At 38.0% G+C, this 23,111-nt stretch overlaps 2 protein-coding genes across 3 annotated transcripts in view; one reads left to right on the top strand and one right to left on the bottom strand.

Annotated features, from left to right (window-relative positions):
• Window positions 1-20,045, top strand: part of LOC122066489 (myosin-15) — a 48,912-nt gene extending 28,867 nt beyond the window's left edge. Inside the window, exons 19-38 of one of the 2 annotated variants that reach the window (XM_042630314.1) lie at window positions 8-185; window positions 6,123-6,328; window positions 6,817-6,936; window positions 9,041-9,139; window positions 10,283-10,504; window positions 12,044-12,183; window positions 12,429-12,540; window positions 12,733-12,780; window positions 12,867-12,956; window positions 13,146-13,316; window positions 13,615-13,755; window positions 16,679-16,855; window positions 16,954-17,091; window positions 17,497-17,567; window positions 17,678-17,777; window positions 17,870-17,926; window positions 18,025-18,081; window positions 18,196-18,276; window positions 18,365-18,447; window positions 19,632-20,045. In XM_042630314.1, coding sequence (XP_042486248.1) covers window positions 8-185; window positions 6,123-6,328; window positions 6,817-6,936; window positions 9,041-9,139; window positions 10,283-10,504; window positions 12,044-12,183; window positions 12,429-12,540; window positions 12,733-12,780; window positions 12,867-12,956; window positions 13,146-13,316; window positions 13,615-13,755; window positions 16,679-16,855; window positions 16,954-17,091; window positions 17,497-17,567; window positions 17,678-17,777; window positions 17,870-17,926; window positions 18,025-18,081; window positions 18,196-18,276; window positions 18,365-18,447; window positions 19,632-19,755 — 2,415 coding nt within the window. In that variant the 3' untranslated portion in view covers window positions 19,756-20,045. Of the gene's footprint in view, window positions 1-7; window positions 186-6,122; window positions 6,329-6,816; window positions 6,937-9,040; window positions 9,140-10,282; window positions 10,505-12,043; window positions 12,184-12,428; window positions 12,541-12,729; window positions 12,781-12,866; window positions 12,957-13,145; window positions 13,317-13,614; window positions 13,756-16,678; window positions 16,856-16,953; window positions 17,092-17,496; window positions 17,568-17,677; window positions 17,778-17,869; window positions 17,927-18,024; window positions 18,082-18,195; window positions 18,277-18,364; window positions 18,448-19,631 lie in introns of both variants that reach the window. The other variant, XM_042630305.1, reaches the window with a different exon arrangement.
• Window positions 20,046-22,171: 2,126 nt separating this feature from the next.
• The window catches only part of LOC122071830 (myb-like protein AA), a 2,345-nt gene continuing 1,405 nt past the window's right edge, over window positions 22,172-23,111 (bottom strand). The window contains exon 2 of the mRNA XM_042636253.1: window positions 22,172-22,977. Within this exon, the coding sequence (XP_042492187.1) occupies window positions 22,515-22,977 (463 nt within the window). The 3' untranslated portion in view covers window positions 22,172-22,514. The remainder of the gene's footprint in view (window positions 22,978-23,111) is intronic.

The following is a 23,111-nucleotide window of genomic DNA, read 5'->3' as shown; positions in this document are numbered from 1 at the left end:
TTTACAGCTGGGTAAGCGAAAAGTTTTCCTTAGGGCTGGTCAGATAGCAGTTTTAGATTCTCGAAGGGCTGAGGTTCTGGATGATGCGGCAAGGCTTATACAGGGTCGGTTGCGGACATTTATTGCTCGCAGGAATTTTGTTTTGGCCCGTGCAGCTGCAATCATTGTCCAATCGTACTGCAGAGGTTTCTCATTCTCTAAATTTCACTTTGCTCATTGTTACGAAGCTTTTATCGACTTCAACTTGTTCATGTTGCATAGATTGGTAGCGTCTACTGTCTTATTACCAAGAATTGCGCTGCCTTTGCTAACATTTATTCATGGATATTACTTCATAGTTCCACATCATATTTGCTTAGTGTTTCTGAACATATTGATTAATATGCCTTGAATTTAAAGAGTTAGAATCAACTCTGGTCAAACATGAAGGACTTGACTCCTTTGGAGTCCTATTTGAGTTCACTGGTTGAAAATAAGAAAAGCAAACCCTGGAAAGGATGTCACATATATGGGAGAGGGTTCCCTGAAAGGAAGTGTGGGCTGTGGGGCCAATGGGAGCGCACACGGAAAACATATGCGGGATCTCTAACTTTCATGAGGGGCGGGGCAGTCATTTTGCCCCTCTCAGTGTCTGGGCACAGGGATATATATATATATATATATATAATCCTAGCAGCCCTATTATAACTTGAATTGCAATAAACTTCAATTCTAATAATAGGGGCTTACTTGTCCAAAACCTTACTAGATTAAAAGAAAGATAAAAGACTGACAGCCCTCTTAACATTATTAATCTGGGGTATTGTTGGCCAAATAATAAACGAGAAATAAGACCTTGGAGGTATTGTTCTGTGCAAACAGTTGATGTAGGACAGCTTAGGATTTCCGATTCTAGGGCTGAACGACAAGGGAAGATGATGGGGAGTGTGTTAGTGATGATTGAGACTGTTAAGGAGGATAAATTAGCAAAGCAATAAGAAATCGGTTACTGTTAAGGGTATGTGGACACTGCCAGTAAACAGTAACTCTTTGAGGAGATGGAGGAAGAAGAAGGAAAAATATTAAGAAGATATATCTGAGATATGAAAAGGATGAAACGAAAAGAAGATGAAAAGGATGAAACGAGAAGAAGATGAAAAACTGATCTGATGGAGGAGAAGAAACTAGATTTGTTACAAAAGAAACTTACACTGCAATTGGTTGCTTTCCTGGGAAGATTGGAAAGGGAAAGCTGTTGTTGCCCTTATGTGACAGTTTGAGCTTTTGGTCAACTGGTTACAAACATGGTATCAGTGCATGGAGATCGAGTGTTCGAATCCTGGGAAGTGCAACGGGGTATCCCGACACTTCTTCCCCTCAGTGCCACGTGAAGTGTTTCTGCGTTAGTGAATGTCATTTGCAATGCCTGTATCTAGAAGTCTGCACGTGCTGAGGGGTATTGATGTATACGTTTATGTTGCACTTTCCTAACAGTTTGAGCTTTTAGGCAAAGTGGTAACGAACAGCCACGTCCAAAAATTTTAAAAAATTTAAGATGAGTGTATGGTTGTCTTCCTAGTTTCCACATAAAAGAAAACCAGTCCTTTAGCAAGAAAAGGTGGGACTCTACTGGCGATCGAAAGTCGAGGAGGTCTTCTCATGTGCAACCAAAATGATATTGGGAATGAAGTTTCTTTCTTCTACTTCTCATTTCCCTTACCTTTCTCTCTCCATAAACATTCTGAGTAAAGCAATTAACACAGCATTGCCCAAGCAGATCAAGAAGGGAGAATGTAGAAGAGTGTTATTGATAAAAGAAAGAGAGAGTTGTTATTTTTGTGTTGTGAATAGTACTCATGAACAGTAACTCTTAAGAGATGGAGAATGAGAAAAGGAGAAGGTAACAAGGAAGAGATAATATAAGGCTTTTTTTGGGGGGGGGGGGATACATAGGGATGCAAGCCCCATGGTTCATTTGAAAAACTCTCATTAAACACCAACTTTTTCTTTGTTCCATAACTGCCCTTTGAGGGGAGTTTACATCATTATATTACAGTGCAGTTGCTTGCTCCAGAAGCAGAGGTTGCTTCCTTAAGAAGCAAAGTACTTATTTGCGCAAAAAAGTGAAAATGTAGCTTTCCTAAGAAGCCAAAAGGTTGTTTCTTGACAAGTTAATTACCTCTAAGTCTGTTAAGCCCTGAGAAATCTGAAGTAAATTTACAAAATAATCATAAGATGACGGAAATACCCTCACCTAATACTACTGATTTCAATATTGTGCCTATACAAAGTTACGAGAGTCCCTTATAGAGAAGGCAAAGCTACGTTACTGCCCAAAAAAACTCTCAAAATCCGAAAGTATGAACAAGTGACAAGAGCCAGAAGTAAATCCATACAGCTATGGTCATTGTTTGAAAATTTCACCGTAATGTCTAAATTTCGGCCACTTCAGTTTCAACATTGGTTGAAACGATATGGCATGCGAATTGAGGGTCTTCAATGTTTCGATTTTCTTGTACTGAAATGGACCATATTTTGGTGCCATTCGGCTAGTTTGGTGGATATTTCTCGGTTTTGACCAGGCTGAATTCCCTTTGGAAACCAGAATCTTGAGCCTTGGGCCTGGTTCCCTGTTAACAGTACTGAGATCAATATGATAGTTATGACCCTATTTAATCCCCTTTCCACATTGTTCCTTTGCTCTCCGACCTTCCCATGCGCATACAGCACTACACAAACAGATCTTTGACCAATAGAGATAGACCTCATTAGGATGTATTGTTGTTCAGCAATTTAGTTGTCAACCTTTCCTCAAGATTTAACCAACCTATTTCATGACTTGCTTTCGATCTGACTTGTGACATCATCACCAAACTGATCCATATTGATCACCTTCTTGTGCATGCCAAAATCTGTTCCATCCCTGCAAATATCCTCTTCTCTACCGTACTTGAGTCTCGTTCACTTGGAGAGAAATTGTCCTCTTGTTCATGAGTACTAAATCAGATGCACCTAGGCCGCTTCGCCACATCAAAACCTTTGAAATATTACTTCATGCGTTTTCTGAATCTCTTCTGTTGAATCATAAACAGTATTGATTGATTGTCTGGATCAATAACAGAACTAGGCCTCTTCACACTTCAACATATACTACATTGATTGGTAATTCAGGATCTGCAGAATGCAAACATTCAATTTGATCTCTGTTGCTGGAATAGCAAAGCCTTTGGTAGTGTCATGACTTTTATGCATGCTTTACCGGTGGGGTGTGCACGTTTTTTCTTTTATTCAGGGAGTAGCAATATGTGTCTGGGATTGGTCCACTGTGGTGTTTCAACATTCTTGATTCATTATTTTTTTTTTTTTTTTTTTTGCTTCACGTGCTCAAGGCCTGAAAGGTTATACGTGCGACCTGAACCCATAATAGTTGTTAGAGGCAACTCGGATAAATGCATGTGGTGCCCTAAGCCTTAGTGATGCTTTAGTAAATATGTTGATTAACTCTTTAATGGGTCTACATTTCTCAATAGTGCAATAGTTGCACTTTTATTTGAAAACTAGTATTGATTGGGTATCATTTATAAGTCATGAGAACATATTGTAATGGAGATCAAAAGGATTTGCTTGTGGTGGGCTTAAAAGAGAGAATAACAGTAGAGAAAGAGAAGGTAAGGTAAGGGCTGTTTCAGGACTGCGAATAGTGCTTTAGAAGAAAGATGTGATACGAGAGAAGGGAGAGAAGAGAGAGAGAGGCACCAACCTCGCTTAAATTAATCCTCAACTCATTCCATTATATCAATCATTGAGTTTGGCCATAGGCCTATGTAACTTATAAAGACTCAAAGCAGAAAATAAAAATAGAAGCAAAGATTGCCCCAATCTCCCAATCGCATATTCTGGAGTATTCCTAAACTGACCATAAAACTGAAAATAGAAACTACTTGAGAATAGAAACAAATTAAGAAGGAAGCTAACTAAAATCAGACTGACCTAAACAAAACTGGATTTATAGGAACGTAATCCAGCCAACTATTATGATATAATAATTAAATAATAAAAATAAGGAAATAAAATCCAAATATAATCTGTCATGAACAGTAAGCATGCGGGCCTAAAACAGAGAAATGGTTCAGAATTGAGCCAGACCAACCCAACCCATGTGAACTGGTTTTCTTTCTCCTTTCTAGCAGAATACCAAATCACTACTGCGTTTGTAATTTGCAAAATATTTAAGTATTGATGCTCGTATGACAGTCTTGGTTATAATTCCTGTTAGGTAAGGACTACAACAATGTATATCAACATAAGACACCACCCTCACACGTGCAGGCCCACACACACAAACACACATAACAGCACATACCTAAAACCCCTTGCACCAACCCCTGGCTTTCTGAATTTTTATTTTTTATTTTTTGGATGAAGAAATAATTCATTACCAAGGAGAAAAAAAGATAATATACAAGGGAGAAGGGGGGAAGGGAAGCTTAAGCCAATAAAGAGAAGCCAACCCAAGGGAGCTAAAATAGCCAAATCAAACAAATACAATCAACAAAACCAACAGAGAGAGGGGGGTAGGCCAGCACCATCAAGAGGGTTGGTTGAGGTCAACCTGAAGGATCCAAGAGTTAATGATGAGGGAGTGTTTTTGGGGAGATGGGGACCGGGCGGGGGTGGCGGCCATGGAGGGCTTGGGCTTTGGAAGTAATATCAAAGTAGATAGCTTTTCAAATCTTATCTTGAGAACGGGATTTGGTAGTCCATCTACAGATGTTATGTTCCATCCAAAGATGGTTTATAGTGGCATGGAAAGCCAGTTTTCTAACAGTATCACAAATGGAGGAACTCGAGAACGTCATATCTACCAAACCCATTCTCGGTTAAAGGGGAGAATAATTCTACTAGATGGGCAGCATTTGGAAATGATATTTATCCAGACAATAGAGGAGAATGGGCAAGAGAAGAAGAGGTGAGGGGTATCCTCAATACCTGAGGGGCAGAGGAAGCAGGAAGGATTGGTTGGGATTTGACAGTGAATGAGGAAGGATTGGGTGGGAAGGCAGTTGGACATGCATCGCCATAGGGTGAAGCTATGCCGAAGAATATGTCCTTTGAACCAGACCAACTTGTGCTAGGGGACAGATGGGGAGGGGCTGTGAACAAATGTCCAAGTAGAGGCAGAGGAGAAGATCCCATTAGAGGATGGGAGCCAGATGCATTTGTCATCCCTACCTCTATAACCAGGGGGGATGGAGGGAAGGGAGGACCAAAGATCAGAAAGCGGAGGGATAAAAGAGGGGGGGGGGACCATCCAATAGGAGAAAGGATAGAGGAGACTCTTGCATTAATAGGGAGACTGGTGGAGTATGTGAATCTGGGGGTTTAATAATTGAGACAAGATACCTGAAGGGTGCCAAGGATCCCTTCCAAAGGGAAGTAGACTGTCCATTTCCAATGGAGAAGGAAATGGCAGCGAGGGCAATGGGCCTAAGCTTGAGAATCTTTCTCCAAATCCAGGAAGAGTCTGAGATAGAGGCGGCCGTCCAAAGAGAGTTATGTTTAAGCAGGCCAAAATGAGTCCAGTTAACTCAGATACTACTTTTGTGTTTGGACACAATTTTCCAGATAAGCTTGAGGATACCAATTGAATTAGCATCCTGAATTCTCATAATCCCTAACTCATCTTCAGTTTTGGGAAGGCATGCCTTCTTCTAGCTGAGAGGCCTGAGGAATTTGGAAAAATGAGAACCTTTCCAAAGGAAGGAACACAAGAGACCCTCATAAGTCTTAATCACCGAAGCAGGGAGGACAAAGGTACCAGACCAATACAAATACATGGACTGAAGAACCGATCTGATCAAGGTAAGACGGCTGGCATATGAAAGGAGTTTGCCTTTCCAGAGCTGCCCATTTCTGTATCCATACCTAATCCGTTTTCATATGCAATATTTGTTGACTAGTGGGATGATCTCTTTTACCCTTGAGGGGGCGATGTGATCAGTAATTGGCCCCTCGCCTTCTCACCCGACAGAGTTTGTGTGACTAATTAGATGGGTGGCCGCTGATGACAACCCTTGATTTATTTTTTTAGCTCGGTCTTTCTATATTTTTTCAATATTTGAGAGATTCCTTGTTTTTGCTAGGTTGCCTTGATCGACATGTGTTTTCCATTAAACGTGAAGCAGCAGCTGCTCTTTCAATAGAAAAGAATGCTCGCAGGTGGCTTTCCCGCCGTGCATATTTGAGACTTTATTCAGCTGCTGTTCTCTTGCAATCCAGCATCCAAGGTTCATTAACCCGTTGGAAGTTTCTTCACAGACGGGAACATAGAGCTGCTTTATTTATCCAGGTAATCTTATTTAGGAATGAGTAAAGGTATTTCTCCTGTGCTGCCATTTATTTTTTCTATAATTGCTAGACATCTGTTTTGTCTGTGGTTTCCACTGTCCTCTGCAATCTTTTTGACCCCAAACTTCGGTGGATTAAACCTTTCCCCCTATTTTGGTGGATTGTGCTAGCTGATTAATGAATGGTTGGTTTGAATAACAGCCACTGGGCCAATAAAAATTGTAATAACTTATAACACATTAAAATATATCCATTTCTCTTACATGGTTGTTTTTGTATCCCTTTTTAGGCAAGAACCTGAGTCCTGTTGGAATTATTATGCTTATCTGTATTTTTAACCACATAAGTGAAAGCTCCACTTAAACATTAAGGTGGTGCTTGTGTAGGATGTGGCATTTGACTTGAATATCTTGTTTGTTTTCTTAACTGGCACAGATTCTACTGATTGTTGTGTTTTTATGTTTTATTTTTTTTCTGACTGGTACATAGGCCCAATGGAGGATGTGTAAGGCACGCTCTTCTTTCCGATGTCATCAAAATTCTATCATAAAGGTGCAATGTCTCTGGAGGCAAAAACTGGCAAAAAGAGAGCTTCGAAGGCTAAAACTGGTAAGAATGGAGTCAATGTTTCTATGCTAAACATTTAATTAGATGTTGGCTTTACTTTTCGTAAATGGCAGAAGCCTGTTTTGTCATTTTTTTTCTCAAATAAACTGGAGTACTCAACTTCTTTGGTACATGGTATGCTTGGACTGCTCAGAAATTATAAATCAAAATAACAAGAAGAAAAGATGTATTGTTCCATGCTGTTCAATGGTTTCCTTTTTCATCATCTATAGTTTCCAATACTGTTGCAAATTAGGATTTGTTTTAATTTGCTCTTGGTACGAGGTGGTTTTAGCTAGTACTTCATTTAGTTTAGTTTTGTCTGCAGTTATGATGATGTCATCCCTTGTTTTTGACTTTTGAGGTTTGGTAGTGCGAGGAAGGCTTTGAATTCTAAGAGCAATAAGCTTTTCTCAACTATCTTCATTTTGTGTTTTGTCTCTTTTTTTTCTTTTCCCCTTTTTCTTTGATTGTGGCTACAAAAATTATTGCTCATCCTTCATCTCTTCTCAATTATTTGAAATCTTGGGGACTGTAAGATCCATAAAGGCGTTAAATCTGTCAATTTTTTGTCTTATTGAAGTTTCATTTGTGTTTGATTATTTGTTTTATTTTCTTGTGGCTTGCTCATATGTATTTTTTGTTCCTAAGGTTTATTTCTGTTTCCTGTTCCCTCCCAGAAATGCATTTTCCTAATTCAGTTTGTGCTGACTATTACAATGGAACAAAATCATCTAATTACTTTTCAAGTCGAAGTTCCAAAACCACCCCTATAGTTCCATAAGATACTAGTATTGTAACAGAATTATCTAATCATTTTTCAAGTGGAAGTTACAAAAACCACCCCATAGTTCCATAAGCTATAGTAGTATTGTAACAGAATCATCCAATTATTTTTCAATCGGAAGTTACAAAAGCCACCCCTATAGTTCCATAAGCTATACTGATATTCCCAATTAGTTAATCATAAACATTTCCCTCGTTTGTAGGAAACTTAACATTAGATTCCTCCTACCATAGGTGAGTGCTGATCAACAATGCCTAGGAAATCAAAATTTCCAAAAATAAAAAATAAAAAATCCAAAGATATCTTTATTTAACTTGAATGCATTTAATTGGAGAAAATACCCTTCCTCTTTTACATTTATCCCAAATACCTGTTCTCAATGCTTTTTTTGCCAACCCACCTGCTTTTTGAACTTATTTGTCCAGATGGTCTTCCTTTCTGTCCTCCAGTGGTATTGAGCAGAAGTTTGATTGAAGACTCGCTCTGGGGCTCTCTTAGCAGATGGGGAGAGCCTAATTTGGTATTAAACTCTATGCAGCTGCTTGGGGAGGAATCTACAAATTGAAACCATAAGCGGAGGGGGGGATCATGGTTCGTACTATAGGGGGCGGGGAGGGCGAGAGTTGAGGAAATTCGAGAGGAAACTGTGCGGGCTGGATGGAGCTCCTTTTCCCATTAACTAAGATCTTTTTTGCTTCCCAATGTTTTATTCCTTTTCGGCTACAAGATATTTCTGGTTTAAAAGATTAAATAGATTTAAAATTTTTTTTAAACACTTTGTTTGTTTCACAAGTTGGTAGATTTGCAAAGAACAGTAATTTAGAAGGAGATCTTAGAGAACGACGAGAAGCTTATGTTAAGTTTCAACTCAAATCAATGCTCTGATGCTGCCCTAGGCTATTGCTTTCATTCTTTGCTGGTTAACTACTTCTATTAGCTTTACTGTTGCTTTTCTCCTCTCTTGCTTTCAGAGGAAGTGTTAATTTGGTAGTTTGTACTTCTTTTGAAATATTAGGGGTGGCTTTTGTAATTTCCCCTTTTTAAGAGTGGGAAAATGAAGCTGGTCCCTTATGCTTAGTTAAGTAAGCCTGACAGTCTTGTTGTTCTTCTTATTATATTTTCGAATTTTTTTTTGGGGTGTGGGGGGATGTGGAGTATATACTGTCACTTTATATCTCCTAAAGGGTTCCATATCCTTTTCGCATAAATGAAATCATTGGTTAGCCTTTTGAAGTATGAATTATGATTGCATCTATACAGCATTTATTTCTTTTGACAAAATGTTTGATGCACCAAAATTTATTTGGTCAATGTTTATAGGAGGCGAATGAAGCTGGTGCATTGCGCTTAGCAAAGAATAAGCTTGAGAAGCAATTGGAAGATCTTACATGGCGATTGCATCTAGAAAAAAGATTACGGGTATAGTTTCATTTCGTGAATATTTTTTAGTTTCATGGAAGGTGCAAAAATGTTTTGACAATGTGTTTGATAAATGTCCCGGAAAACTAAATTCTATGGGTGTCTTTGCAAGTCTTGCTTTTTTCCCTCCTGTTTCTTTATCCCTTTGCCTTTCTAAATGTTGGTGGCCGGTCTAAATTGTTGGTTTGAAATTATGGGTAGCCCATACACATTCTCTATTATAGGTTCTTCGTACTATCTATTTAGTTCCTGAAGAAAATTCGAGTTTTACTATTGTCCAGTTGCTATTCATTTGTTTTCTGTGATGGGGTTTAGAAGAAAACATGAAGGGGCAGTGAAAGAATGAGTGGTCAAGTAAACAAGAGATTTTCTTGGGAAATTACGCATGTCAAATTTGGTAGATCATCCGTATCAAACTTAACATAAGCATTGTAAAGTGTGATGAGTAGATGTCAGGAAAGAGGCTTTGGCTTTGAATCTTGTAGGGTTAAACCAGTTTGAATCCACTTTACTCTACCAGAAATGCAATGGATAAATATTATCAAGGTCTCAAACAGTTATTTACGTGAATCCCTTTCTGATACTTTCTGGACATCAAATATTGTTATACTTGTCTGAAGTTACTATTTGCTGGGGGTATTATGGTCTATTGAGTTATATTTCCATATTTTTTCACTTTTTGTTCTTTAACTCATTTGTTTAGTATTATTCTTTTGGAAAATAGATTTATGAAAGTGTTGCAAGTAATCCAGTGATTTGAAAATGAAAAAGAAAATAAGGGAGAAAGAACCATGCCACTGTTGCCTATGCCCAGACACAGGCGGGTGCAAAAAGACCTTTCTCTCCTCCCGGGGCCGTGCACAGAAGATGCTCCCATGTGCCCTCCCATAGGTTTTTGTTTGGTTTCCTCTATAGAACCTAAACTTCATTGTGGTCAAAGTACTTATCTAGCCTTCTTGCAGCTGCTTTGCTGCGATTGTTTTCTCCACTATGCCAAACCAAGTGAAGGCTACTATGTGATTTGTACTTCTTAAATTGTTTTTATTTTGGTGTTTATGTCTGTTCATGTTTTACTTTTATGCCATAGATTAGTGCTTTGTACACATGTATAAGTTGCCTATGGTGATACTTTCTGGAGTGTAGGTATCTAGTGAAGAGGCCAAATTGACAGAACTTTCAAAGCTTCAAAAAACAATTGAATCATTGAATTTGGAGTTGGATACAGCGAAGTCCGTTACCACTAATGAGTGCAACAAGAACACATTGCTTCAAAGTCAGTTGGAATTATCAAGACAAGAAAAATCAGCTTTGGAGAGCAGACTTGTTGGAATGGAAAAGCTGAGCAAGGAGAATGTCGTTTTGAAGGTCTGAGTTGTGTCAAGCTTGCTTGTCCTTGATAAATACAATATCCTTTATTATTTCTTTATTATTATTATTTTTTGTGGCAAGTTATGCTATTGATATTGCTAGAAATTTATGCTGGTTCTTGTGCTTTCCAAATTTGATTCGAAAAATCAATTTTCTATGGAATATGTGAGGAAGAGTTCTTATCGCATTTATGGTGTAAAACCTTTTTCACTTTCCTATTCAATGGAATTTTCTGGTGTTGTGGGATTAATTTGGTCCCTCTACTGATATTGGGATATAGAGCTGACTGGAGAAAGAAGATTCATTTAGCCTCCCCATTTAGTTGGGGTAAGGCTGAGTTGGGTTGACTTGTAATGATTTTGGGATGGAACCAACATGCATTGAATTGATTTAGGTACTTGAAAATACTACAGATTTAAAGTGAGTAGATATAGATTTTATAGACACATCATTGACTGATTTTGTTTGGATAGAAACCCCCTGTGCTTTTTTTTTTCTTCAATAAAATCTCCACTCCAGGAGGTTCATGGATGGAAAACTAATACAAGTGATGTAACATATTGGACAAACTAGTTGACCAGTTGTTTCAAGTTAATTATATTAAGAAAATTTTGCAGTAATTTCAAATGCATCATTAGTGGTTTGTATCCCTTTGCCACGAGCTTTTTGGTTTGGGCAAATTTTATAATATGATCTTCCTCATAGAAAAAACTTGACTTTGCTGGAGTACCTGTAATAATTTACACTACGTAAGTTCAAAAACCTTTAGCCTTTGTCTTTCTTATGCTTTATTTCTGCCTATGTAATTTTAATTTATTTCCTACATGTCTCAGATAATTTGTTGAATGGGTAAGTCTGAACTTAACCCCACTTTTTTGTTAACCAAATATAATTTATCTTTGTATGAAGTGTGACATAACAAGTTCGTCCATTGAAGTGTCCCTAATGCAGCAGATTCTTTGATTTCTTATTAATTACAGTGCTGTGTCAACTACTAAAGCATGGCAATGGATCTTTCCTCATATATATATATATATATATATTTTTTTTTTGCAACTCTAGTTACTGCTTTAGCCTGTGACACAAAATATTGGTGGTAGAAGTAAATGAAAATCTGAAACTTCAATGAATTTAGCGATATGGTGTAGATATTTGGAATACCGAACAACTATAAAAAGTATCAAAGCAAGTGTGACCACTTTGTCAGTATACTCAATATACTTGCTTTATTTGGGTGTTACACCCTCCTATTTCTATCTCATTATTTTGTTTGTATCCAAGTCCAGCTTGTTGTCTGACAGTCTTGATCATCCTTTTTTACGTTTTTTGCTGTAATATTAGGAATCTGTCCCTACTTATTGAATTTCAACTAGTGGTTGAATATAAAGAGAACAATTGAGCCAATGATTTTATCTAAATCATCCTTCAGTGTCACTCCAGCACGAAATATCTTCTCAAGAGGTCCCTGATGTTTCTTGCACCCTTTCTAGAATTATGTTCACTTTCTTCTTACTTGGTTCTATGCGTTTTGTTTAGAGTTCACTGGAATCCTTGGAAAAGACGAATGCGGAGATGGAGATTGAACTTGCCAAAGCTCGAAAAGATAGTATCGGTACCATGGAGAAACTGCGGGATGTAGAAGAGAAGTATTATCAGCTCCAGCAGAATTTGCAAAGGTCCTTTGTCATTAGGATACCTACTAATGATTGCTTCTCCAAAAAGAAATATATCTTTGTTCTAATGTCTTTTATTTTCAAATCATGATATGTTTTTTTTTTGGCTTGCCTATTTGTTGATATTTACTGATTTTCTGTCGCTTTTTTGAGTATATTGTTACCTTCGTCGCCGTTTTGGTACTTCACTGTTTTCCTTCTTACCCTAATAATCCTTTTTATTAATGCATGTTTTCTGTAAAAACCAGTTTGGAGGAGAAGCTCTCAACTTTTGAGGACGAGAATAAAGTTCTAAGACAAAAGGCATTAAGCACAACTCCTATGAGCAACCATCCTGGGTTTGCCAAGCCATTCCCAGAGGTAACATAATGAATGAAATCAGTTGTGGTCAAAAGCTTTTTAAAAATGTGTGTGTGATAATAGTGCTGTTAGAGCATTTTAGTCTTTTTTCTCCCATCAGATGCAATCTATTCTTATAATTTGTTCTCTTTCTGAAGAACCCTGTTATATAATGAAAGAATCAAAATGCTTATGTTTTTGATGAATCAGAAGTATTCTGGAGCGCTTATGCTTCCCACCACGGGCCGAAATTCTTTATTTGTAAGTTACTTTTCTTTTATGTCAGTCATTGAATATTTGTGATCTGCAACCGTGATTGCTTATCTTTGTACTACATCTTGATGTAGGAGTCACCTACCCCTACGAAACTTATGCTGCCTATTCCACACAGCCTCTCAGAATCACGTCGATCAAAAATGACTGCTGACAAGCATCAGGTTTCAGTTGTTGATTTTAAACAAGATGTCTGGTTTCATTGTGTTTCACTATGTCAATTGCAAAGGTGTTCAGAGACAGAAAGTGAATGAATTATTCTCTGAAGCAATTACATTCTTCTTCCCTTCCCTATATCTTCATGCTGTTTACCATTGAGTTTCTTGGACCTGAGGAATGAGGTTGTTGTGTAGGAGGATCTTGACTTTCTATTAAGGTGTATTAAAGAAGATTTGGGATTCAAGGATGGTAAACCAGTCGCAGCTTGCATTATATATAAATGTCTCCTTCAATCGCGTGCATTTGAGTCTGAGAGGACTGCTATTTTTGACCATATAATTGAGGGAATCAATGAAGCTCTCAAGGTTTCATCTTCGTAGCCTCATTCAATTTTGTTTAGTTTTTTTTTTTTTTTTTCTTATCAGAATGGTGATGATTTGCTATTCCTTGCGTTTGTACTTGTTCCTGTTTATTAACGACTTTACTTAAACCTCCTTTGTTGATGCAAAGTTTATTGTGAATACTTGGCTGATGTCCTTTATTGTGTTGTGGCTATCCTAGTAGAAACTTCATTATTGTGATCACAATCATATCTTAATGGCAGACCCCTTAGGGTAAATGTATTGATACCTTTCTAAATACCATTGCTTATAAATGTTCCAGGTGGAGGATGGGAGCGCCATCTTGCCTTATTGGTTGTCCAATGCCTCAACGCTTCTATGCTTGCTGCAAAAGAATTTACGGTCCAATGGTTTTCTCACACCGTCTTCTCAACGTTCTGGCCATATTGCAAGGATGGCACAAGTGAGTTCTGTGGCTTAGTTTTCATTAGAGATGTTCTGGCCAAATTGTGAGGATCTGTGCACATTTCGATTCTATCATGTGGTTTTTTGGTTGTCTTCATCTATCGGGCAAGAAAAATATCTGAGCGAAAAAACAGACATTGAAAAATATAATCCATGGAAATATATTTTGGTTTTCTTCTTTTACTTTTTGAAAAGGTAAAAACTTGTATTAATTATAGGAAAAGTAGTAACTTGTATCCTCAGTATGCCGTACAGTTGCAAGCAGTCTACAACTAGAATTTCTACGTACCAAGAAATTAAAAAGAAAAATCCCTTATTCTTTATGAAATCTGACAGCCACAGTGATCCCTTATTCATAAAACTATCCACTATCTATCCCAAACCCCAAAACATCTCTGAATTCTGGTACCACACAACCAGTCAATATCCTCTGGGCCTCCCATTCAACCCAGTGCTGTGATTGTTCTTTGGCTTAGTAAATCAATGCAATCCTTTCCCTCTGTAGCCTGAGATGAACCAGTTCCAAGATAAAACAGAACCGGCAGGATGGAAGAGCACTCAGAGAAAAGAAGAGAGGAAGAAGAGGAGAAGACTGAGCCAGCGATAGACTCAGAATGTGAGTTCTATTGCTGGACTTTGTTTTATTTATAAAAGAAAAGGAATTATAATTGTAGACCAATCAGGAAATATACTCAAAAACCGGTAACTACATAGGAAAACTAGCTGATAAAACAATTAATGACCAAGGACTTCTCACAATAGGATTTTCACACATCTTGAATAACACTTAAGCCTACTTATCATAACACGTGAAAGGGTCCAATAGGGGTACAAATGATACCCTATAGGACCAGACTTTATGTTAACACTACCCCTGAAGCTGGAGCATATAAATCACTCATGCCTAGCTTGGAACAACACTTTTGGAATGTAGGGCCAAAAAGAGACTTGATAAATACATCAGCCAACTAGTTACCAAATGATTCGAACCCAGTAACGATCAGCTTCTACATAACAATATCCCGCACAAAATGGTAGTCAACGTCAACATGTTTGGTCCTTTCGTGAAACACTGGATTGCTGGCAATGTAAATGGCGGCTTGATTATCACAAACCATCTTCATAGGTTGAGCAACTGAAAAACCTAACTCTTGAATAAGATACTTCAACCACATCAATTCAGCTGCAGTATGACCCATAGATTTATACTCAACCTCAGCATTGTATTTAGTCACAATTTTCTGCTTCTTGCTGCGCCACGGGACAAGATTTTCACCAAAAAAAAAAAAAAGTGCAATGACCTGTGATAGACATTCTGTCACCATCAACACCTGCTTAATCAGCATCAGGAAACCTGACCAGATCAACATTCTGATGTGGATGTTAAATGAGACCCTTTCCTGGAGCCTCTTTTAGGTACCTTAGGATGCGACAAGCTGCCTCCCAATGAACTTTCTTATGTGCCTGCATAAACTGGATGATAACACCTAGAACATGGGAAATATCAGGTCTAGTCACAAATAAATAAGCTTTGCAACTGTTAGAAGTCTATTGAGAGAAAGGAGGAGTCTAGTGCAAGTCGCAGACTTCTCCCTTGGGTTTTCTTAGTCCTATTAGGACTGTGGGATTGGGTTTTCCTAGTCCTATTATGACTGTCCTAGTCCTATTAGGACTGAATACAGTTAGAAGTTAGCAATTAGTATAGTTTCCTATTTTGTTCTAATTTCTTCTTTCCATGGTATTGAAGTTCCATGTAGCAAGAAAGGGATCAATCTATCACAACGGGAAGTATGTGTTGGATCTTTTGTTTGATAGTGGCATATAAACCAGTTGATACGCCTATGGATCCCACATCAGAAGTTTGGCATAGTTGGTGGGTGTTTGATGATACCCACCAGTAAAGGAGATTAGTTGTTGTAAAGAGAATAGAAGAGAGAGAGAGAGAGAGAGAGAGAGAGAGACAATTGTGGAGCAAAGGTGTCCCAATCGATTAGATTGGGGCCTCCCTCCAATAGAATTCCTATTACAAGTCCTACTAGGAATAAGAAGGATAGTTATTACAATAATTTGACCTCTTCAACACCAGTTGCGTCATTACTGATACAATAATGTCAACGACATTCACAACTAATACCACCACCTTAGAATCTCAATGACGAACAAAGATAAGTGATCAGAGTAGCATTGGGAAATACCACACTTCGTAACAATTGAGCTGAATTTGTCAAATCAAGCTCTCGTAGATTGTTTCAACTTTCAACCTCCAGGGTATGTAACAGTATCAAATATGAGAGATCAGCACATATGAAAGAGAGGAGAAAGAAGAGAAATCAAGAGAGTTTACGGCTTGTCTAATAACCTAGACGAGACCACCAAAATACAGGCAAACCCTATAAAAGGGGAAGAAGAAAAACACTACAGAACAACAATGCTAACAAAGCGAAGTAGACATAACTACCCAAAAACAGTAATAAAATCCTTAGAATACCCTGGAATGGAGGTAAACACTGTTTAATAGTATTAAGTGCCTAGATCGAGATACTCCATAGTTCATACTTTACAGGGTTAGCTAGGATAGCAAATAAGTGCGAATTGGCTTTGTTGGTAAGAAATCAAAATCCATCTCAGAACAAGATTATCCATTGTGAATATCCTCTAACAAGCAGTTCACATGAAAAAATGAATTTTTCTGTTTTATATATGTACAACTGTATTGTATGGGATGTCATTGTTCCGGTTGTCTGGTATGGCTGACCTGCTCGACCTTCTACCAATCCACCCCTTCACTTCTTTTATTATTAATTTCTTGTTCAAGACAGCTCCCACCCCCTTCTGCGTCCTCGGGGCTTCTAAATGTTTCATTTCTTGTACTTTAAAAGCATCTCTTAGGTTTGGTAATTTCATTTGGGACTTCTATTCAGGGTTTAAAATCACCTTTGAAATATATTGGATTTGAGGAGAATGCTCCACATGTTGATGCGCGTTATCCAGCTCTACTATTTAAGCAGCAATTGACTGCTTGTGTGGAAAAGATTTTTGGCTTGATTAGGGATAATTTGAAGAAAGAGATATCCCCACTATTGGGATTCTGCATTCAGGTGGGTTGGTTCTTTCTTTCACGTTTAATGCATCTAAATAGGTTAAATGTCATCTGAGACTGATGTGCTTTTGACTTCTCTGATGTGCCATTTGGAAGGCGCCCAAAGTTGTGCGGTCGCACACAGGGAAATCCTCTAGATCACCAGGGGTTGTTCCTCAACAGTCAGTGAACAGTCACTGGGACAGTATCATCAAATTCTTGGATTCTCTTATGAGCCGGTTGCGTGGAAATTATGTGAGTGCTGCATCATATTTAGCTTTTCTGTACCTATGACACATTGTCCATGACATGTACTTGCTTTTCAACTAAATTGATGATCTTATATATTGATATTTTTCATCTTTCACATTAACACATTGGAAGAGCTCCACTGTGAATTTTTTGTTCCTGAATTAATTTGAGAAGAAGATAAAGTGAAGCAAATGTAATCTGGAGAGTTGATCTCCGCATTATTCTGTGTTTCGCTCCCTATTATTCAATGCCTTTTGGGTTTTGTGTTACATGTTGATGGAGCTTGAAAGTGTATATCTCATGCTTAGGGTAAACTGAGAAGTTTTTGTACTAGACAAATTGTTTCTATACCTTTAAGTTGTCTTCTTGCTTTCACATTCTTTGACTGAGGGTAATATATTATCTTAGGTTCCCTCCTTTTTCATTCGCAAGCTCATTACCCAAGTTTTTTCCTTCATCAATATCTCTCTTTTCAATAGGTAAGTTTGGTCAACTTCTAACTGCTAAAATTTTCTGCCAGACCAACTAATTATTTTGTGATTCTCATAGTGTGGTGATCTCTCTCTCTCTCTCTCTCTCTCTCTCTCAGTCTTCTATTGCGGCGTGAATGTTGCACATTTTCAAATGGAGAATATGTTAAATCTGGTCTTGCAGAACTTGAACAATGGATAGCTAAAGCCACAGAGGAGGTAAATAAATAGCAACTTTGTCCCTTTCACTGCAATTGCTGGATATTATTTCTGAGTCGGATTTACTGGGACTAATTTATGAACAAATGTAGTATGCAGGAACCTCTTGGCATGAGCTAAATTACATTAGACAAGCTGTTGGGTTTCTGGTACAAACCAAATATCACCAAGAAACACATTTTTTCAGACCTTTATTCCCCCCCCCCTCCCTTCTTTTTTTTTTCTAATAAATTTTGGAATTTTACAGGTGATACATCAAAAAAGGAAGAAGTCCCTAGAAGAGATCAGGCAAGATTTGTGTCCGGTATGATCTTTTCGGCCGCAAGCTCCTTTTTTGCGGGTCTTTCCTTGTATCCACTCTATATGAGGTTTTAATACTAATTTACCTTTTCAATCTTGTCTCTTCTTTCTTGGGCAGGCATTGACAATAAGGCAAATTTACAGAATTAGTACCATGTATTGGGACGACAAATATGGCACACAGAGTGTGTCAACTGAGGTAAGTTGCAGGTGAAATTATTTGTGCCTTTCCACGCCTGCTATTGTTTTGTCCTGTTGCTTCTGACAATGATAAACAAAATTGGCAGGTGGTTGCGCAAATGAGGGAAATTCTAAACAAGGATTCTCAGACTTTTAATTCAAATTCATTCTTGTTGGATGATGATCTAAGGTATACAGCAACAGCCTATGGATCTTTCTTTCTTTCTTTCCATTTTTTCCTTTTTCTTCTCTTTTTCTCAATGAAGAATATTACTTGGACTTGTTGGGAAGTTGAGGCAAATATAAAAGAAAAGGAGAGGAACTCCTTAGATTGCAATTTTTAGGGGCGCTCAGGTCTGACGATTTTTGCTAACATTTTAGCTCCATAATAAAATCTTGGCAAATTTATAGCTCCCATAATGAAATCTTGGCAAAGTTTCTGAAGAATGTGTTCATATCTTTGCATTGACAATATTCATAGAAACTAGGTGATTTTGATTTGCTATGGCTATTCTCTAGTAAAAAGTAATTGGATTTTATATGTTGGAATGGTTGATCAAACAATCATTTCAACTGACTAATGCTGTGCTGAAATTTTTTTCTTGGAAAATGGACTGTAGACTCTTGGGCACCATTCAATTGGATGGGAATGATATAGATTGGACCAGTCTGACTGTTTGATCACATCCTATATGAATTTGTCCAAATAAGGTGATGAAGTTACGTGTGCTTTGCCCATCTCTAAATTAAGCAATTTTATGATACTTGATGGAGCAGTCAGGAGACAGAAGTGATCTTTATGACCAGTCAATTGGATGGTCATGGGCTTCTGATCTATCCTATCAGTGATTAATTCTGTGATCAGGTTAATATAAGAACTTTGGCACCAGTCAACTTCATTAGATTATGACCATCTGATCCATCCTATATTTCAAGGATTTAATTGTTTGGGTAGGCTAAAAAGGGGCACCTCTGGGCCAGGTAAGCGGGTCCTTAGCAGCTGAGCTACAAAGTCATACCAAATACTATCATTGATGATGTATTTTTGGATGATTAAAAGTGACAGCGAAAAGATTGGTAGAAGTTCTGGAGTTATGTCATGAGATGGATCCATTGGCAAGATGGCATGTTTGTAGTTTGGTTAAACTTAAAACAACTGTCCTGAAATACAACGTCCTGGTCTACCCATTGGGCATGGATTTCAATATGACAAGTCGTTTGAGAAGAAACATGTGTAAACATTTATTGGGTTTTCTGGAGTTCTCAAATGATAGACCTTGTCTTAAAGATCAGCATGCTGTATTCTTGAAAGATAATGCTCGATTTGCATTTCATTTATTGTTATGTTCTCTTGACCCTGTTCCATATTTGCAGCATTCCATTCTCTACTGAAGATATATCAAAGGCCATTCCTGTGGTAGATCCGTCAGATGTTGAACTCCCGTCATTCTTGCATGATTATCCTTCTGCACGGTTGAGGCTCTTGCATCCTGAGTAAATGGTTTTATGAATTTGATTTAGAAGAGCAGCTTGATTACAAATCCAACTTGATGCAAGTTGTGTTGGTAATTTACAGAAGCCAACTATGAAGAATCAATCCCTTCAAACTCTTTGAGAGGTTCAGTAGCCAATGGAGGTGATTGTTGTAAGCGGTGGAGTAGATCACAATGTATACCATGAAAATGCCACCATGCTTGCCTTACATTCAAGCAATTGGTTACAGTGTAAAATGGTTATTATTGGATTATTCCATATTAAATATAATTCATATCATCAGGCTCATCATAATCTAGATGCACCGAATGCGCTTTTGGAAATGCCTTATATTTCCATTGTTTCTCTGTCAAGCATCTGCCATTTTACTTGCCATTTATTGCACAGGGACACTATTGACATCAATTGGTATAAATTGCATGTCCAAAATAGCATCATATCAGATGATTTTAACAATCTGTCCCAGCTTTTTATCCCCAACTATGGGGGCAGGGGCCTGTGTTGTTCCCCAACACATCTGAAACTTGGAAGTCACATTGGGTATTAAAAGTCATATTTCTGTTCAACTTGCATTTTATTCATTACATTGATGTTGGGTTGGACTGTCTGTGGTTGTAAACAGCATCTAACATGTAGCTACCTTGGAGTGGCATGGCTGAGCTATACAAATTGACATAGAGCAGGGCATCTGTTCTGGCTGCTTTATTGCTGTCTGCCAGTGGGAGGGGGCTGGGAGCAGTCAACAAGACAATGGGTTTCTTTGGTGCGTGGCTTCAACAATTGATTAGGCAGGTTATTGCTAACATTCTGTTCATGACTGGCTTTCCATAATATTGTTGGATAGATTATTTTTATTTGCTCAGCAATGTTAAAAACATTACTCGAGCAGGTTTTTGCTACAAATCTGTTCATAGATGGGTATCCAAAATATTGTTGAACAGATTCTTATTTGTTCATCTATCTTGTTCTAAACATTACCATCTTTGCTTGGGAATTACTGAGTTTCAGATGCACGGTATTGTTTGCCACCGATATTGACATGGGTCAGTTGTATTGGTCCGAATCAGTCTGATTTCACTACCAAAAAAAAACACTACTTGTAAAAAGAATATATTTTACCGTACTGGCCGATACATATTGATGTTGAATCAGTGTCAGTAATGGCCGACACTACGATACGAAATCCATGGGCAAGGTTGTGAAGATGCTATCCCCAATCTTAAACAGCTAACATCGTTAATCCTGTCATTAATGTTCTATTTTATCTTAATTAATGAAGTTTTTTATTTTCTATAAAGAAAATCTTAAATAGTTAAGAACGATATGCTGTGGGAATTAAGATCTTGGTATCATTTGACCATAAAGTTGCTTGTTCTGATGGCCAATTTGTGCATGGCTGGTCTAATGGTAAGGTTTACGACAGGCAAGAAGCGGGGGATTTGCAGAGATCAGATTGGGAGTGGAGGCGATGCTTGCCTGTCGCTTCTTTAGCTTATGTGGTTAAATAAGCATGGTTTAAGAATCTGGAATCAGACAAATGGGATGTGATCGGTGTCTCATCTACTACCATCTGGAATTGGCTTGGATTAGGTCAGATTGAAATCGGATTTGGTTATTCAAAACAAATAAATTTTTGATTCAATAAATTTTCGGATCTTGCGGTAAATTCCATTGATTTTTCACCACTTTGTTGATTAAAAAAGAAGAAAACAATCGCTTAAAATGAATTGGGAGTTAGTGAGTTGTGTTATGTACTTCTAACCTATAGAAGCTGAATTCCACAAGGAAACTCCCTCAAACATGCACTAAGGTAATTTAGATAAAACTGAGTTTTTTTGTCGTCATGGTTAATATGCGTTGCGTTCTTGAAGTATAGTAGTATACTAATAACCGATCTGCTTCCGATCAGAATCAATTTGAATCAGTCCAAAAAGGCCAAAGAATCGGCATATTCAAAGAATATTCTACGATTCTGATAATTTTATCCAAGAATTGGCTCTAAATCAGGTGATTCCCAACCCAATTCGTCGATTCTTGAAACCCTGTTCATAATACATTTTAGATTTAGAATCTATTTCAAGAATGCAAACTAAAAACAGCCCTAGTTTTGAGTTGATAGAGTTGGTCCAAAGACTCGGAACTTATTCCACCATCCATCAACATCAACAGAATTATAGAATCATCATCTTCAAGCATCTTACACCTCCTCCATCCGTTCCCCCTCCTGAAAAGGAAAGACAGCCCATCTCTTTTAAGTTGTCCTAAATTATTCATCCATCAAGGAAAATTAAGTATTAAATTCTCACAGTTTCACCTTATTAATCTTCACATTTATGGGTAAACACTAAGCATTTATTATCCAATCTAAAAAGCAGGTTAACCTAAGTAAATGACGAACAATAGTGGAACATAGAAGAGACTGACAATTTAACAACTATTCCATAAACTTTGGCCAGTGAACACAGGCAGAGAGTAATCCTAATAATAACACATTTCACACTTCAGAAGTGAATCTTGAATTGAAGTCCTGACAAACTTCTCCTCAGTGCCTAATCTCTCTGAAGCTCAGCCTCAGAGAACTCATATTATCCAATTATCAAAATTTTCTCCTTATTATGTACCCAAAATGCCCAAAAACTCCAGCATTTTCAATTGAGTCTGAGGACATCAATTTACAGACAACTCAAGACTAACAACATTGCTTAACATCAGAGAGAGAGAGAGAGAGAGAGGGGAGCACAAGGTGGGGCTAGTACGCTGTGCTTAGTCTCTATTGCTGATGACTGAGCTAGTTGAAGCAGCGCACTGTAAATCAGCAAGGGAGTATGACCTCCAGGAAGAGAAGTTTCGTCGAGGAGGTGACAAGGAAGCATTAGCAATTGCTGGCTTAACTTGTGGATGCAGAGGGAGAGGAAACCGTGTGGGAGACGATGAGTTTGAATTCGAATTCTCACTGGTTGAATTGCTTTCTGAACTGCTCATGGCAACTGCAAAAGCCAATGTACTTCGACTGGAGTGTAATGGTCTTTTTGATATCCCACCACCATTACTTCTCAGAGGGGAACCCCGGTTCCTATCCCAAAAGTTATTGCAAGCCAACAGGTTCTTGCGTTTCCTGGTATAAGGGTTCTCTGGTTTGGCAAGCTCTCTAATGGGGGAAGCAGCAGCATCTGCTAGGCTCGTGAAGGACTTTGATTTGCCACGGTAGAAGTTGGAAATGCTTCTCCTGCAACCATCAAGAAGCAAGAACAACCCGTTAATAGCAAATTCGACAAAAAAATAATAGTTGACATCGTAATTACAAAATAATCAATGTCAGCATCTCTCATCTGATCTTCTTCTTCTTCTTCTTCTTCTTCT

The sequence above is a fragment of the Macadamia integrifolia genome, chromosome 2, assembly GCF_013358625.1.
Source record: "Macadamia integrifolia cultivar HAES 741 chromosome 2, SCU_Mint_v3, whole genome shotgun sequence".
NCBI classification, from domain to species: Eukaryota; Viridiplantae; Streptophyta; class Magnoliopsida; order Proteales; family Proteaceae; genus Macadamia; species Macadamia integrifolia.
Note: the sequence above shows the minus strand (reverse complement) of the source record. Positions and strands in the feature narration are given on the sequence as shown.